Raw genomic sequence first — 15,705 nt, 5'->3', positions numbered from 1 at the left:
TTCAAACGACAAATTAAAAGCTATTGGCGATTGTACCACGAACATAACCATGGTCATCAAAACTGCTGAATTTAAATTTCAAGCCGGTTCTTAATGTTCAAACAACTTGATGAACAACCTCATAATTCTACTTGAAACGCTCTACGTCTAAAGCTAGGTACACACTACACGGTTTTCGTCCAATAATCGGCTAAATCAGTCAACATACGACCGCTCGTTCAAAAGTCGGGTCAGTGTGTGTAGTGACACGATGGTCGAAAGTCTGCCCAAATGGATGATTGTCGCCTCATTTGGTTGGTCGCACCGTTTAATATTTTCGTTCCAATCTCGTTTCCATTGTGTAGTGTGTATAAACTTCCGACCGATCCACAACAGTGAGTACGAAATTACAGTCATTGCTCACGACAATATGGCTGTAAAAAGTCACTAAAGGGACGTCCGCTCTTCCCTTTATCGTCCTAAACAAGGCTCGTGTGTATGCAGTCCATGGACCGAGCGATCGGAACATCGATCGCATGTAAAATCGATCGGCATAAAAAGTTGGTGGAAAATTCTGTAGTGTGTACCCAGCTTTATACAAGAGTTCTATAGAGGCTATTGTATTTCAACAAACTTAAGACCTGGCAGTTCATTGTTTTTGTTTTTTATTAGAATATAGAGATACCACCCAGAGTTCCATATTTAGTGCTACATTTAGTTTATATTCTTGACTCCAGCATAACCAGTATAAAGTTTTTATAAACAGTCATCAGGTTAACTTCACTCCCACAAAAACTAAGGTTTGAACAAATTGTAAACCAGCCCTAGTGGACCTTGTACCTATGGCTGATAAGCCGTAGCCTGTATGACAGAAGCCGGTAGTCAGATAGTATCAGCCAAAGTCAGGGTTAACTTATTGTGTACAGAAGAGTCAACTCTGCCCTTGGTATGTTGCAGACCCTGATACATTTATTTGTTAGTTTATTTAAATTGCAAAGCAGTGGAAATTTAGAAGTGGTGGTATGGGCAATGTAATGGGAATGTAAGTGACTGGAATGTGATAGTGTTACAATAAAGGCAGTAGGAGAAATGATGGAATTACATACCCTGTATACCCCACTTCCACCACTATTGGAAAAATGGTTAATCTTTTTTTTACAATAATATTTTACTTGCTGCAGCATAATATTATTATTTTGACAAGTGAACTTTTTATTATTTTTGTAAATCCGATGTTCTTAGGGATCTCATTTCAACCATTTTGGCTCTCTTACAAAGAAATCAGCTGCACCTTCTTTATATAAAGAGCTGCAGGCGAGTACAATGCACCAGAACCTAATGCAGTGTAGTATCTGTACTTCATGTGTCTGACTGGGGTAACTCCAGGGCAGTGCCAGGGAGGAGGAGTTCTAGAGACCCGGAAACCACAACATTCTAAAGCAGGGATACACTCAGTCAGCGTATCACTAACTTAGGATATAGCCGACTCTCTACACATGCCAAAAATACTTTATTATGTAAATAAACCATTTTTTCAGAAATTATATTATTAAATTAAATTATATAGAACTAAATGATATATATACACATTTCTCTCTCTCTCTCTCTCTCTCTCTCTCTCTCTATATATATATATAAAATTTGTGTGTATATATGTATGGAAAGTGGATATGGAAGTCTATGTTCGGGCTTTATTATTATTATTATTTGTTAGTAAAATAATTTGTTATTATTTGTTATTATTGTTATTATTATTATTATTTGTTGTTATCATTATTATTGGTTATTGTTATTATTATTATTTGTTATTATTATTATTATAATTATTATTATTATTATTTTTCAGTGAAAAGTCTAAACTCCGACAATTCTTTGCAAAAATCTACAAACATTTTCAATACTGTACAATATAAGTGACAAATAATTGTTATATCTAACGAGGTAAAAAAAATACACATCTTAAGACTTCTGCAAAGAGAAAATTATCATTTTTAGAGCTCTGTGTGCTTTAATGTAAATAGAAAGTAAATAAGTTGTGTAAAGCATACCTGCAGCTTATGGGCATGCATGAGATACCCTCTGAAGAACACCCAGTATATGTTGGTGAGCAGAGTAGGTCCAGGCAGGTCCTCAAACGTCTTGTATCTCTTCTCCCCCTGGACATTCACAGCCGCAGCCCCTGTCACCCCCCTGGCCTGCACCCCTCTGAGCCTGCAGGACTCCTGCAATGAGCAGACCCTTCCCTTGCTCAGAGGGGTAAAAAACTGCTTGAAAACTGTGCCAATCATGGCTGCAGAGAGAGGTTAGAGGTTCCCGCAGATACAGGACAGTCTTCTTGTCTGCTCTGTGTGTTCTCTGACAAACCACAGGATACACAATACATAGGTCAGGAACTGCCTACAGTTAACCTCTTCCCTACTGGGCAAGTCTTCAGTTACACTAATAACAGTAGAATATGTGCAGCAGGTTCATAGGTGCAGCCAAGAGTCACGCATTTCACTAATCATATAGAGGTGAATTAATTTATTGCCGTTAATGAGTAATTACTGCACATGTTCCTATAGAGGGAAATCTCCACACACATGACAAACAGACTCACATACAAGGGTCTATACATCATAAGATGCGGTGCTGCTAAATGTGCAACGCTGCACATCGCAGTGATGCATATATATGCACCGCTAAGATGCACTATGCCGGGGCTAGTCTGGGAGCCCTGGTTTAGCGCACTGCCAGTGATAGGAGGACGTCACAGCACTTTCACTATATCGGATTCTGCGAAGCCAGAGAGGATTCAGCAGAATCCTATAGGAAATGACAGTAACGCCATCCTGAGATGGCGTTTCCTGTCTGCGCAATGCAAAGCTTATCAAAGCTTTATGCACTGCAGAAAATCGCAGTCCCCATATTAATCTATGGGGGCTGCGACGGAGCCTACAGCCGTTTCCGTATCTTTTAAGTGGAATATTAGCTTGATGCATAGACCCCACGGTAACAACATTTGCGTACACGCCATCAGGACTAGGGCACATGGCCATGATTTCGATGGGAAACACTCGAACTGGCCGCAAATCAATTGTTGACCCCAATTGACAAATCCGTTCTAAAATTTAGGAAAGCCAAACAGGTTCGACCATGTTCAAGCTAAAAATGGAAACATTTTGGTGTTTTCTAGATTGCAAAGTTTTATTTAAAAGTTGAATACTTTTTACGACAAAATAATTACTTACGTACGTTTACAGAATGCAAAGGGCGAAACTCAAAGACGAACTGTGAATGCAAACTGGAGCAGCAGAATTCTAATGACAAATTAAAATCTATTGGTGATTGTACCGTGAATATATTCATGGTCATCAAAAGTTCGGAATTCGAATTTCAAGCTGGTTCCACATTTCCAAGTATTTTGACAAACAACCTCATAATTCTACTTGGAACACTGTATGGCTAAGACTATTTCTGAAGAGGTTATTGTATTTCAACAAACTTAAAACCTGACCGTTTATAGTTTTTGTTTTTAATTAGATCAGACCCCCAAAATGGTTCATGTCCTCAGGTCACTTGATCTTTAGTTGAGGGAGAACACAGACAAAGGGAACCTTCCTTCTGCTCCTCTGCTGAAACCTCAGTGAAGGAGTCAGATCGTTGAGGCATCTCAGACAGGGATCTTTTGACAATGTGATAACTCCCCCTGATGAGCTAGTTGGGACTCGAAGTCTAGCACAGTCAATCCAGAATCTTGTTAAGGTTTCCTCCACTTTAGAGAGGATTCTACAAGCCACCTCCCTAGCTACAAGTCCTACGGTAGTCCAGACTTCTAGTTGTCCTCTAAGATCAGGGGTTTAACATGGTTTAACATGGGAGGATAAAGGGCTTGGAGCAGATTTTGGAGGGCTTGAAATCTGGTAGACTCTGGTCTAAATTACTAAATTTAGTTGAACACATTCAGGAGGTATACAAATATTTGGGGGATGCAGCTTTGGATGTTTGTTCATTGGAGCTAGTTATTTTCTGCCAGTAGATATATCTAGGTGCAAGGTCAAAGTTTCTGTCTTTTTGCACTATGAGTAAAGCAAGATATCAGACCTAAAGAGGACAGTCCTATGCCCCTTGGGAGGACAACTGAAGGGAAAGTAGGCTTGAGCAGCCAAATGGCTGGCTTCCAACCCTCAGCCCTGACTTTCCTGGAGACCTAGTAAGACCCAAGCTTCTACAAGAAGCTATTTGGGCTTTAATTATGAATTGTGGTCATTCCAGTGACGGCAGTCCAAAAAGGAATGGGGTTCTAATTGGACTTCTGCTTAGGCCAAATGGATCCTTTTGGCCCAATTTGAACCTCAAGACTCTAAACACTCAGATTTGAGTGGACAGGTTCAAGGTGTAATCTCAGATATATCAGGGAACTGGACAAGTTCATAATAGAACCGACTTCATGAACATCCAGAATGCTTACTGTATTTTGCAGTCTGGTAAGGCCATCGATGTCTTCTGAGACAATTCCGAGGCTGTTCATGAAGACCATGGCGGTCATTGCCAAAGGGGCGACAATCCTACTTTATCTGGACGATCTCTCAAGGTGAAGTACTGAGCTTTACTTGATGCTCATGTGCCAGAGATGCCACACACATTAGCATCCCATAGGCGGATCATCGACTATCAGAAACCTAATCTATTTCCTACCCAGAGACTTGTCTTCTGGGTCCGCTGTATGATGACCAAAAGCAGAGAGTGTTTTTTTCTCAAGACAAGATACACTTATTACAGTAGTAAAGTCTCTATCGGCTCTGTTCAATTGGGTATAAAAATCCTGTGCAAGAATGTCTCGACCAGCTAGGACATGGAGCTTGCACAGTCTCATTCCAGACCATGATAGAAAAATGGGTTCGCTGCAGGGAGGGCATATAGAAGAGGGGGAAGGGAGAAGGTTGTTAGCAAAGAAAATTTAGGGTGCCCAACTCTTGCCTAGACCCTCTACGCCCATTGTCAGTTTCCCCAAATTGATTCAGAGAAAAGGATTTAACGTAACTACAAAAATCCTGTTTTTAGTTGCAGATGTGTCACAGCTGAGGTAGAAAAACCCTGAAACCAGCCTTCCTGGATGACACTATGTCATCCAAGACAAATGATACCACATGGGGCGTTAGGTTCGAAGCCAAGAATCAAGAATAGGGGAGTGGGTTCCCCAAGGTCTATGCACAGGGGTAGGAAGGGCACTCCCAAAATGTGTATGGCTATGGCAGGTTTAGGGCCCTGAGCAGTGGTATCGTTGTTTCCCAGTTACTGGATGTAGCGATGTTAAAACCTGTTGTGCTACTAAGAATCTCATAGTTCTGCTTGTTTTTGTCCTAATAAGTAGCAGGTTGTTAGTTGGATAAACTCTCTACAACACCAAGGGGGGTATTCAATTGTTTCTTTTAACGCGCTAAAACAAAAAAAAACGAGCGCTCGAAAAAAACGTCATATTATACGGTAATTTTGCGCGCGTAAACAGTTAATACGGTACTTACTCGCTGCCAGCGGGCTGAATTTCAGCTCGCTGCTCAGGGAGCTGCGAGATGAAATTTAGCGAGTAATTACCGTATTAACGGTAATATTTTTAGAGCGCTCGTTTTTTTTTGTTTTAGCGCGTTAAAAGAAACAATTGAATACACCCCTTAATATCTCTTCTTGTCCAACCAATCAATACACAAACCAATTATTTTGGAGATTGTTACCTTCAATAAATTCTAACTCTAATTCTGCAAAATGACAACTGATAATAGGAATTACATGCAGTATACAGAACGAGGGGAGTGGTACTCTGGGGTTATACAGACACAGAGATCTACAACAGATACTGAGATGCTTATTTAAAGAATGGGGGTGTTTGTTGGAGATAACTTGCTGGTAATTTGCCCTATATATTATGGGGTTTTGCTACCGTTGATAGCCCCATTTTCGCTGGCAATCGCTGTACCCATAGAGCTGAATGGAGGGAAGCGAAATATACTATTTATCAATCAGCAAATACTTTTCCTTTAGTTTTTCTCTAAAAGCTATAACTGTCACCATAACAGCCTTAAAAAAAGCTTTTTTACTTGGAATAACTGTTTTAATTATTAATTATTGTTATTAATTATTTCATGTAATTAAACAAACAACATTATTTAGAAGTTATGTACTGTATATAATGTAGTTTATTTTTGTGTCTGTGTTTTTAAAAGAAAAAAATAACTTAGTTTATTAATGGAATAGAAAGCCCAAATCCACCCTTTCACTTCCATAGCTCGTGTGTGCGCCAACTCGCGCTTGTGCACAATGACGGAGACAGACCTGGCGAAGAGATAAGTGATTCATCTCTCCGAGACGGTTTTTTAAACATTAATATGAGAAAGTGGTAATTTTCATTGTTACAATAATTTTTTTTTTTTTATAAATAGATAAATAGGCCCATGAGACTCTATGCAGCATAGATAATAAGAGAATCGCTAGTGTACGGTACTCCATGCATACAAAGAGATACTGAGAATCACATCCAATTTACACGAGAAGTAGTGCAGTGCAATTGTCCGTACACACAGTACAAGAACAGATACTGAGAATGGTAGAAGTGTCACTGTGTAATCGTCCATATACACAGTATAACATATAGATACCGGGAATTATAGAAGTAGTACTGTGCACACACACAGTATAAGAACAGATACTGAGATCTCCAGCATGCACTGTGTAGCTGATCGGCTTTGGAAACCTTCGACATTATGAGATAAAAAAAAATGTTCAGGAATAAATTCCTTAGAACAGGACCTTGAAATCTGGGCTATTTGCCAGACAGGATGGAATGTTTAGGAATTGTTGGTGATAACATAAATATTTCCTGTTCAGTACAATACAACGTACATTCTTTAGTGCGTTATGCAGTTATATTTTATGCACATTTTGAAGCACGACCCCATCTAAGATGGATTAGACAGGCTTTATAGCACTTTTATCTTTCTTCATTTTATTGTTAATCAATTATTTTAAGGGGGAACTTCAATTAGCCGCAGGGTGATGTGATGTGCCTCAGTCTGCGGAGACACATCGCCTCAGAGTTTTTTCACAAATCAACGCTCCTTTTCCCTTTCGTCCCGTGGAGATGGGAGGAGAAAATGAGCGAAGATTTTGTATCGCATTCCCAATATATGTAGCCGTACATGGAGCCAATGTCCAACTGCACCTCGCGGCTAATTGAATTCCCCCTAAACATCTAATGATTCCATCAAGCATCCTTGTTCTGAGGACATTTTGCTCCCCTATTGTATTATATTACTGACATCAGATGGACCAGAAGCATCCTCTATCTAGGCTACAGCGAGAGCAGGTTGGTTAAAGCCGTTGGAATGTTGAGAAATTACTTTGGAATGTGAGTGTTCCCATTACAGGGAGATAGACCCTAGTACTCTGTGCAGAATATTTATATTCAGTAATGAGAATAGGAGCAGTTATACCCAGGGCTAGGTGGATAATTACTAATTAGGGCTGTTTCCATCTATACCTATGGCGGTGCCTCCTCTAAGGGGAACGGCCGCGAGACAACTTGCGCAGATTTTTTTTTCCACAGAAGTATCCCTCATTTTTGTTCACGCCCCACAGAGGTAGGAGCAAAAATAAGTGGATATTTTTACCGTATAAACTGTAAAAATGCACAGCCGCAATGTTCCTCAGAACAACGCGGTCAATTGAATTCCCCCCTAAAAAGCTGATGACAATTGAATTCAAAGCGGAAAGCTGCCGAAGCCTAGTACGATGAGACTCGGCGGCACCTCGCAGTGCTACGAGCAAAAACGAGCTGAGTTTGCCCTACCGCAATAACCGGACGTGTGCAGGAACAGGTTGGTTGAATTCCCGTCTAGGAACAGTGCCCCCTATTGCCAATCACAAACCTGTCATCAAAGTGATCTTAGCGATTGGAATATTAATAACTTATTCAGTTGTTCGATCTCTACAATACATATATTTGAAAAAGTTACATCTTGAGTATAATATTCCTTTAATATAGTAAACAAGAGTTTTGTAAATTGAAAGCACTTTTCCACATTTTCCTGCTTTCAAGATGACATATTTCAGTATAAGGCTGGGTACATGCCACAAGTTTTTCAGCCGATTATCGGGGCAATCACACGATAAATGACTGTTTTGGCTCAATATCGCATTAGTGTCTACACTCCAACGATGAACGATTATTGTTCTAAAGCACATCGTATCATTTCATTTAAATTTGAAACCAGACTAAATATCTCGTTCAACGATAGAACGTTCCAATTCTGCAGTGTGTAAGCACTCAGGACTAGCTGTGTCCATAGATCTCTATGGACTGTGCAGAGTCACCATCTTATCAGCCGATGGTTATGACAGATAAAGAGCACAGATCTGAAGGTAAATCATGTAAACTGTGTACAGTGTGTACACATGAACCGGCTGCTGATCGGGACTTTCAGTCGTTGGTAAAATCGTTAACAATATCGCATCGGGAGATATTTCCTGTACTGTGTACCCAGCCTTAGTGTAAACTAGCAGCACTGTTTATTTTGTTCTGTAGTCAATAGCAGATGTATAGAGACTCTACAGCAATGGACTTTGTGCCGATTTCAGGGTCATCTCTGAATTGATGAGATATCAGCTAGGATAGGAGATAAGACTCAGTCTAATAACAAACTCGGTATTACTTGAGGTTATATTCTATTGTCACCATTGTCAACGTGCTTTAATACCTCACAGGCACGCTTTACTGCTGAGCTGATCATCTAATCGCCATGTGCCTGGTGCAGTCTTTGTAGAACGTGAACCACTACACACCCCATCATGTCACAGTCACTATGTGCCTGGTGCAGTCTACGTAGAACGTGGAACACTACACCCCCCATCATGTCACAGTAACTATGTGCCTGGTGCAGTCTACGTAGAACGTGAAACACTACACCCACATCATGTCACAGTCACTAAGTGCCTGGTGCAGTCTATGTACAATGTGGAACACTACACCCCCCATCATGTCACAGTCACTATGTGCCTGGTGCAGTCTATGTAGAATGTGGAACACTACACCCCCCCCATCATGTCACAGTCACTATGTGCGTGGTGCAGTCTATGTAGAATGTGGAACACTACACCCCCCCATCATGTCACAGTCACTATGTGCCTGGTGCAGTCTATGTAGAATGTGGAACACTACACCCCCATCATGTCACAGTCACTATGTGCCTGGTGCAGTCTACGTAGAATGTGGAACACTACACCCCCCATCATGTCACAGTCACTATGTGCCTGGTGCAGTCTACGTAGAATGTGTAACACTACACCCCCATCATGTCACAGTCACTATGTGCGTGGTGCAGTCTATGTAGAATGTGGAACACTACACCCCCCCATCATGTCACAGTAACTATGTGCCTGGTGCAGTCTATGTAGAATGTGGAACACTACACCCCCCATCATGTCACAGTAACTATGTGCGTGGTGCAGTCTATGTAGAATGTGGAACACTACACCCCCCATCATGTCACAGTCACTATGTGCGTGGTGCAGTCTATGTAGAATGTGGAACACTACACCCCCCATCATGTCACAGTCACTATGTGCGTGGTGCAGTCTATGTAGAATGTGGAACACTACACCCCCCATCATGTCACAGTCACTATGTGCCTGGTGCAGTCTACGTAGAATGTGGAACACTACACCCCCCATCATGTCACAGTCACTATGTGCCTGGTGCAGTCTACGTAGAATGTGTAACACTACACCCCCCCATCATGTCACAGTAACTATGTGCCTGGTGCAGTCTATGTAGAATGTGGAACACTACACCCCCCATCATGTCACAGTCACTATGTGCCTGGTGCAGTCTACGTAGAATGTGTAACACTACACCCCCCCATCATGTCACAGTAACTATGTGCCTGGTGCAGTCTATGTAGAATGTGGAACACTACACCCCCCATCATGTCACAGTAACTATGTGCCTGGTGCAGTCTATGTAGAATGTGGAACACTACACCCCCCCATCATGTCACAGTCACTATGTGCGTGGTGCAGTCTATGTAGAATGTGGAACACTACACCCCCCATCATGTCACAGTCACTATGTGCCTGGTGCAGTCTATGTAGAATGTGGAACACTACACCCCCCCATCATGTCACAGTCACTATGTGCCTGGTGCAGTCTACGTAGAATGTGTAACACTACACCCCCCCATCATGTCACAGTAACTATGTGCCTGGTGCAGTCTATGTAGAATGTGGAACACTACACCCCCCATCATGTCACAGTAACTATGTGCCTGGTGCAGTCTATGTAGAATGTGGAACACTACACCCCCCCATCATGTCACAGTCACTATGTGCGTGGTGCAGTCTATGTAGAATGTGGAACACTACACCCCCCATCATGTCACAGTCACTATGTGCCTGGTGCAGTCTATGTAGAATGTGGAACACTACACCCCCCCATCATGTCACAGTCACTATGTGCCTGGTGCAGTCTACGTAGAATGTGGAACACTACACCCCCCATCATGTCACAGTCACTATGTGCCTGGTGCAGTCTACGTAGAATGTGGAACACTACACCCCCCATCATGTCACAGTCACTATGTGCGTGGTGCAGTCTATGTAGAATGTGGAACACTACACCCCCCCATAATGTCACAGTCACTATGTGCGTGGTGCAGTCTATGTAGAATGTGGAACACTACACCCCCCCATCATGTCACAGACACTATGTGCGTGGTGCAGTCTATGTAGAATGTGGAACACTACACCCCCCCATCATGTCACAGTCACTATGTGCGTGGTGCAGTCTATGTAGAATCTGGAACACTACACCCCCATTATATCACAGTCAATATGCGCGTGGTGCAGTCTATGTAGAACGTGAAACACTACACCCCCATCATGTCACAGTCCCTATGTGCCTGGTGCAGTCTATGTAGAATGTGGAACACTACACCCCCCCATCATGTCACAGTCCCTATGTGCCTGGTGCAGTCTATGTAGAATGTGGAACACTACACCCCCCCATCATGTCACAGTCACTATGTGCGTGGTGCAGTCTATGTAGAATGTGGAACACTACACCCCCCCATCATGTCACAGACACTATGTGCGTGGTGCAGTCTATGTAGAATGTGGAACACTACACCCCCCCATCATGTCACAGTCACTATGTGCGTGGTGCAGTCTATGTAGAATCTGGAACACTACACCCCCATTATATCACAGTCAATATGCGCGTGGTGCAGTCTATGTAGAACGTGAAACACTACACCCCCATCATGTCACAGTCCCTATGTGCCTGGTGCAGTCTACGTAGAATGTGGAACACTACACCCCCCCATCATGTCACAGTCCCTATGTGCCTGGTGCAGTCTATGTAGAATGTGGAACACTACACCCCCCCATTATATCACAGTCACTACGTGCGTGGTGCAGTCTACGTAGAATGTGGAACACTACACCCCCATTATATCACAGTCACTACGTGCGTGGTGCAGTCTATGTACAATGTAGGGAAGTCTCCACAATCTCCAGAGATGTACCAGGACATCTCTCCTAGACTTGACACTGGAGACCTACGATGACCTAACCCAGAACCATGCGATCTGCACGTATAAAACACGTTTATATAATAGATATGCTGTTCTTGCTCACCCAGCCAGGAAGACCAGGGCAAGAGAAAAAGTGTGCGCTGAGTAAATTTGCAAGTAATAAAGAGACAAGTTAGTGCTCATGTCACCAGGCGGTGCCAGGACCCCTCTACCCACCATCACAGTGGGCACAAAGCAATGGCGTCTTGCAAGCAACTGACCATCTTATTCAGAAGTGAGAGGCACCTTCCCAACAGGTGTACAGAAGGTACACACCCTACATCCTAAAACAAGGGGTGTGACTAAACTCCAATGTCTGTAAAAAGTCATATAATTATGATACATATAACCCTAAGAATACAAAAGAAATCTGATGATGATCATCATCAGCAGCTATTTATGATCAATTGCAAACTCAATAGTATTGTAGACCAATGTAAGTTCGTTTGAGTGCTGTATCTTGCGTGAATTCGCTCTGAACATGCTCTGAACGGGCAATGTGTACTTACACCAGATTCAAATCAAAATGAGATCCACTTGGGTCTGAATACGGACAGAAATACACTCAATTCCGTACTCCATAGTTTAGCGCAAGTCTCGTTTGGACTTGAATCAGGCCCAATATATCAACGTACTGCAATTTACTATACAGCCACCTAAATGTTAGCTATGGCTATTCAGAATCAGGGTTTGCATAGACTTAAAACCATAATATTGCTACATTTCCACTCATTGTATCGCTAGAAAATGAACTCTGCTCCTTTCACTCTGGCCGAGTTCATTCTCCATATCTCGGTTATTGGTGATAAGATGCTATATACGTTCTCTGTAATCACATAATGGGTGGAAGGCCTTGGACTGCATGGATATACCATCTGGAACAGTAAAGAATGACTTTTTACCTTGTAATGCTCTGGATAGTGATTGTAACATGGGTACTCCCGCTGCTTGGAGGTGCAGCATTTAAGCACACAAACACATTTTAATATAAAAAGGGTTTTTACTAATAGCAGGAAATTCAGACAAGTAGTATTTAATGATGTGTAAATGTGTATTTATCTGCCTGCAGTATACTCTACTTCTTCCCCGACAAAAAGACTCACTCTGGATTCCTGCCTACTTGCACTTTAAGAAATTCATTAATTTATGTCATAAATCATGAAAGCACTTTATATTTGTGTATTACATTAGAATTTGTCAGCATAACTAATAACTATGCTCTTTTCTGCATCAGATGTACCTAAAATTGTGCAAAAGGCTTCTCACTCAGGATATATGTATATATATATATATATATATATATATATATATATATATATATATATAGTGTGTCTCCTGTTATTTTGTGTAGCTAAACTCTGCTGAGCTTGGAAATGTGTGAACAAAGTGCAACCATAGAGCCAAAATATGCTTTAAAAATGTCATAAGTCAGGTATTTCCAGGTGCTGAGGAAATACCACCAGCACATGTATTAATGAAATAAAAAAGTAAAAAAATTTAAACATTTTACAAAAACTATTATTTCACATCTGATTGTTGATTGTTATTTAAATTTAATTTAAAAATATTGTTTATAAAAAATTGATTTGTTTAGGAAAACTTTTTGTGTGTGTTTTGTTTTTGTTAAGGAAACGTTTGCACCTTTGAGGTATGATAAATATATATTTTTTTCGTATCAAGCAATGTCATACAGACATCGTACATAAAGCCTCATGCAAAGGGTTAACAAGCAGGCTTAGTATGATAATTATGAAAATAAAACACTAGTGCAAGGATGGATTTGCACGCCTGTCGGTCGGCCTCTTAGCAAAGGGTTAGAATGGCCAAACTCACTAATTAGAAGGTTTGTCCACATACTTTTGGCCATGTAGTGTATTTATTTTTTTACAGTTTTTTTTTTTTTACTTTAATAAAAATAATGTAATGATTTGTATTTATACAGATCTGGGGGTAAATGTATGAAGCTCCGGGTTCTTCAACACCAGCGAGTTCGGCCCTTTACAAGGCAGCGCCGCTTTAAGTTTAAGCGCTGAAGGCGCCGAACTCGCGGGTGTTGAAGAACCCGGAGCTTCATACATTTACCCCCTGGTCTGCTGACATCCATTAACAGAGCCGCTGCTCGAGTCACGGTAACGTATATGATGGGCGACTGTCCACTACTAATCTTCTGCTTTTGGTTCTTGGTAAAAGAAATTTAGGATTCAATGTCTCCTCTATCATATGAGTTCAGTGGACACTGTACACTTCAACAAATCTAACATGATGTGCACCTGAATGTAACTTCTTCAAGATTATCACTAATAGATACAATTTTTCTTTAAACTATGTATCTGTAAATTTAAATAATATGTTCCCCATAGTGTCCCCACAGAAAATAATTCTACAATTCAAGAAGATGTTTCAGAGAGCATCCAGCAGAACTGCAAAATAACTGTATTAATCATAGGCGAATGAACGCAAAGACGGATCTGTGAGTATTCTATAATAACATAATACATTTAAAATAAACATTTAATAAAAATATTCTCATTGTTAATACAGGCTGAAGTCTTACACAAAACATAATATCTTGTGGATACATGTCCGGGAGACTCCTGAATTTCAGGTAGTTGTCCTAAACTCCCAGGGGAGCAGGCCAACCACTGGTATTCTGCCCACATCCTAGTGAAGAGGGCGGGCGACAGGGGGTCTCAATGACGGAATTTGAGTTTAATTTGCAGACCTCCCCTCCGGAATCTGCCAGGGAGGATTTATATACCGTTGTGCCTCACACATATATATAGAATGATCGCAGGCACTGAAATGGAAATATTTACACTTATTGCTCCTGAAGCAATACATACCTCCCACATGTCCCCCGATTTCAGCGGGAAAGTTCAGATTTTAGGACTCTGTCCCACTGTCTCACCAACTACTGCAGTGTTTGGAGGGGAGGGGAGATTCCCAAGGGGCAGCCTAGTGCTTTACAGCGCTGGGCAGCCTTCTGGAGGCGTGGCAATGCCCCCATTGTGCCGTGACCAAGCCCCCATCATGCCATGACCATGTCCCTCTCCCGATGCTTTGCACGGAAATGTTGGAAGGTATGCAATAGTTAATGAGAATACAGTCCATCAGTCTCCTGAGAACTAGTGACATCACTGAGCTATGAATATTCATGAGGACAGAGCCAATCAATCCCCTGAGAACTAGTGACATCACTGAGCCATGAATATTCATGAGGACAGAGCCAATCAATCCCCTGAGAACTAGTGACATCACTGAGCCATGAATATTCATGAAGAAAGAGCCAAACAATCCCCATGGGAACTAGTGATATTAGTAAGGAACAAAGAAACCAGACACATGAATATTCATAGGAACACAGCTGTCACCTCACTAGGGACGAACACACTTCAACACTGCTATCAATTTATTAGGAATTTTGTGTCTCACTAATTAACTTTATTTTCAGTGCAGTGATCGGTGACCTGAAACACTTTGGGGGTTACATGGGCTGTCCTCTAACCTTCAAAAGGGCAGCATGTTACCCTTAATCTTATTAATAGGACAAAACAATACATTTAATCCAAGCAAGAGACACCTATCTGTAATTACATATCAGGAGGCATTTCACATGTCACAAATCTGACAATAAAGCGGGGAGGCCCTGGGGGCCGCATGTGATGGCTTGGAGGGCCGCATGTGGCCCTAGGGCCGCCTGTTGCCCTGTATTCTCACTAATATCTGCTCAGCTCACATTATAGCCACCAGGTAGAAATGTGACATAAACACAGATGAGCTTGTTACTATCACAGCCACATACAAGGACCTGGCCACACTATTATATACTAATCCCTGTTTCAGATTAATTCTTATTCTCCCCTGACGTATAGTTTTATGGGGTGTAATACGAGTTATCGGTGCTGTAAACACCGACACAGTTTACTCCTAGATAATTATTTCGATAATGAACAGAGCGACATAGAAAAAATAACTACTAACCAGTAAAGAGACACAGAGGGAATCTGATGAGAGGACACCGCAACACTTCCAAATGACGTCAGTTTCGTGCACGACTTTGTTTTTTTTTATTTTTTAAAGCGGCAACACAAGGACTATGGTAATATTAATTTTATTAGCAACCCTA

At 41.5% G+C, this 15,705-nt stretch overlaps 1 protein-coding gene across 3 annotated transcripts in view; it reads right to left on the bottom strand.

The window, feature by feature from the left end:
* The window catches only part of LOC142098309 (sterol 26-hydroxylase, mitochondrial-like), a 293,770-nt gene that overhangs the window by 17,281 nt on the left and 260,784 nt on the right, over positions 1–15,705 (bottom strand). Inside the window, exon 1 of one of the 3 annotated variants that reach the window (XM_075181048.1) lies at positions 14,423–15,350. The exons of 1 other annotated variant lie outside the window; for it this stretch is intronic. In XM_075181048.1, coding sequence (XP_075037149.1) covers positions 14,423–14,431 — 9 coding nt within the window. In that variant the 5' untranslated portion in view covers positions 14,432–15,350. Of the gene's footprint in view, positions 1–2,027; positions 2,323–14,422; positions 15,351–15,705 lie in introns of those variants that run through there. One more of the 3 variants, XM_075181046.1, reaches the window with a different exon arrangement.

Source organism: Mixophyes fleayi, chromosome 7 (genome assembly GCF_038048845.1).
Source record: "Mixophyes fleayi isolate aMixFle1 chromosome 7, aMixFle1.hap1, whole genome shotgun sequence".
Taxonomy (NCBI): Eukaryota; Metazoa; Chordata; class Amphibia; order Anura; family Limnodynastidae; genus Mixophyes; species Mixophyes fleayi.
This window is presented reverse-complemented; position numbering and strand designations above follow the sequence as displayed.